Genomic DNA, 2,020 nt, shown 5'->3' with positions numbered 1-2,020 from the left:
TGGAGCAGGATCCGAAATTTTTCAAAATGAAGTATATGGCAGGTGTCTGGTAAGACCTAACATAATTTCACTTATAGAAAAAAAAAGATATCCCAGTCCTATGGATGCTAAACTGCTATCACTGCTGGATAACTCCCAGAAAAAAGTATTCTTTAGTATCGGCATAAAACCTTATGCCAGTCCTCTGTGTCTCTGAAATCAGAACCCCACAAATACAGGTTTAGCAGCACTATCTAGAACAGAGTTGTGCTGCTTGAAAGTGGCTGGAGGTTTTAACATCGCCACCCAACCCCTGCTTATTTCAGGTGCCTGAGCTATGGAAAAAATTGATTTTGTGCTTAAAACGTACTGAAACATGATTAAGCAGGCCTGAGCTAGAAATACAGGCTTGAGGGTGCCAGTAAAACACAGCTGCACGTGCTTTGCTGCTGCAGCGTGGAAGAGGTCAAAGAAAGCACGGGGACGAGTTCCGACAGGTGTGCGAAAAGTAGTCAGGTGGTTTTGTTTTCTTTTTTCTCTTTTTCACCCCAAGACGTGCCATGCCTTGTCAGATTCCGGCCTTTCCCCCCGACGGCTGAAGGCGAGGTTCCCCCAGAGCCTCAAATCAGCGGCGTTCTCCCTGTGGAGGGGGCCGCAGGCTGCCGCCTCCCCAGACCCGCACCCGCCGCCGGCTGGACGCGGGGCCCGCACGGGGCGCGGGAGACAATAAGCGGGCCCGGCCCGCCCCGCGCGGTTTCTGCAGCACGTCAGCAGCGGGGCGGGGCGCGGCGCCCGATTTAAGGGGCTGCGAGGGGCGCGGCCACCGCAGCAGCGGGTGCAGGCGGCGAAGGTGGTGGTGGGAGCAGCAGCAGCTCCGGAGACAGGCACCATGCGTGAGATCGTGCATATTCAGGCCGGGCAGTGCGGCAACCAGATCGGCGCCAAGGTACGGACCGGTGCGGGGAGCGGGGCGCTCCCCCCGGGTAGCACCCCGCGGGTAGCGAGCAGCTCCGTCCCGAAACGAAAAGCGCCCCGGGGCAACTTGCTAAGGCGTCGCGGTTCCTGCCCCTGTGCCCGCTGTCCCCGGCGGTGTGAGGTGCCGCGGGGCTGGGCGCTGGCTGGGATGTGCCCGCGTCCCGGTCCGGCACTGCCCTGCCTTCCCGCAGGCAGCCGCGGAAACCCCCTCCCTGCCTCGCCCCTCTGCAGCCACGGCGCCGGCTCCCGAGGGAGGGAACGGGAGGTGTGTCAGTGCCGTGGGTTACCCGCTTCCACCGAGGGAGTGCAAGTGTTGCCATCTTGTAGTGGCTACAGGGTCTTAAGCCAAGGCTAGACAATGGGAGGAGGACAAATTCAGATAGCCAGGGAGGGTCACCCTCTGGATACGAGCTACAAACGAATTAACTTGTACTTCAGTGCCCTGTCTTCTTGTCTGCCTTCTGTTAATTCAGCTGTTGTGGCCGGTGAAGCCCTTGAGCTCTGACTCACCTTCCTGCCCAGCAGCTGCTCTGCCATGCATGGGAGTGGTCAGGGCCACGGCATGCACAGACTGCACTGGTGTGTGTGATTGGCACTGGCCAGCTGTTTCTACTGGCACTGGAAATAGCTAATTGCCGTTTTTCAAAAATTTCTTCTAGTTCTGGGAGGTCATCAGTGATGAGCATGGCATTGATCCCACGGGCAGCTATCATGGGGACAGTGAACTGCAGCTGGAGAGGATCAATGTCTACTACAATGAAGCTGCTGGTAAGTTTGCCTGATTCCTCAGATGTCCTTAAAAAAATGGGCCAGGCATGTCAGTTCACTGAGGCTGGAAATATCCCCAAACAAGAGTTGTCATCTGCCAGTGACTCCTCTAAGAGACCTTTGTTCTCAGAAAGGTACTGATAATACAGTAGTCTTGATTGAGACAGTGTGTCTCTCCAGTGAAATGTGGGGAGATGGATGGGAGAACAGCAGGGGTCCTGTGACACTGGCCACCAACTCTGGGGCTATAATGCTGGTTCCTCTCACAGGTAACAAGTATGTCCCACGTGCCATCCTC

General features: G+C 56.4%; 1 protein-coding gene across 1 annotated transcript; it reads left to right on the top strand.

Annotated features, from left to right (window-relative positions):
- Positions 1-803: 803 nt before the first annotated feature.
- On the top strand, positions 804-2,017 carry LOC113940585 (tubulin beta-4B chain-like; the record flags this gene model as incomplete). Its single annotated transcript, XM_027631742.1, has 3 exons — positions 804-925; positions 1,614-1,722; positions 1,992-2,017. Coding segments are annotated over exons 1-3 (192 nt in total), but the record flags the coding sequence as incomplete, so codon positions are not given.
- Between the last annotated feature and the right edge of the window lie 3 nt (positions 2,018-2,020).

Source organism: Corapipo altera, unplaced genomic scaffold (assembly GCF_003945725.1).
Source record: "Corapipo altera isolate COAL_440 unplaced genomic scaffold, ASM394572v1 77063, whole genome shotgun sequence".
In the NCBI taxonomy this organism is placed as follows: domain Eukaryota; kingdom Metazoa; phylum Chordata; class Aves; order Passeriformes; family Pipridae; genus Corapipo; species Corapipo altera.
This window is presented reverse-complemented; position numbering and strand designations above follow the sequence as displayed.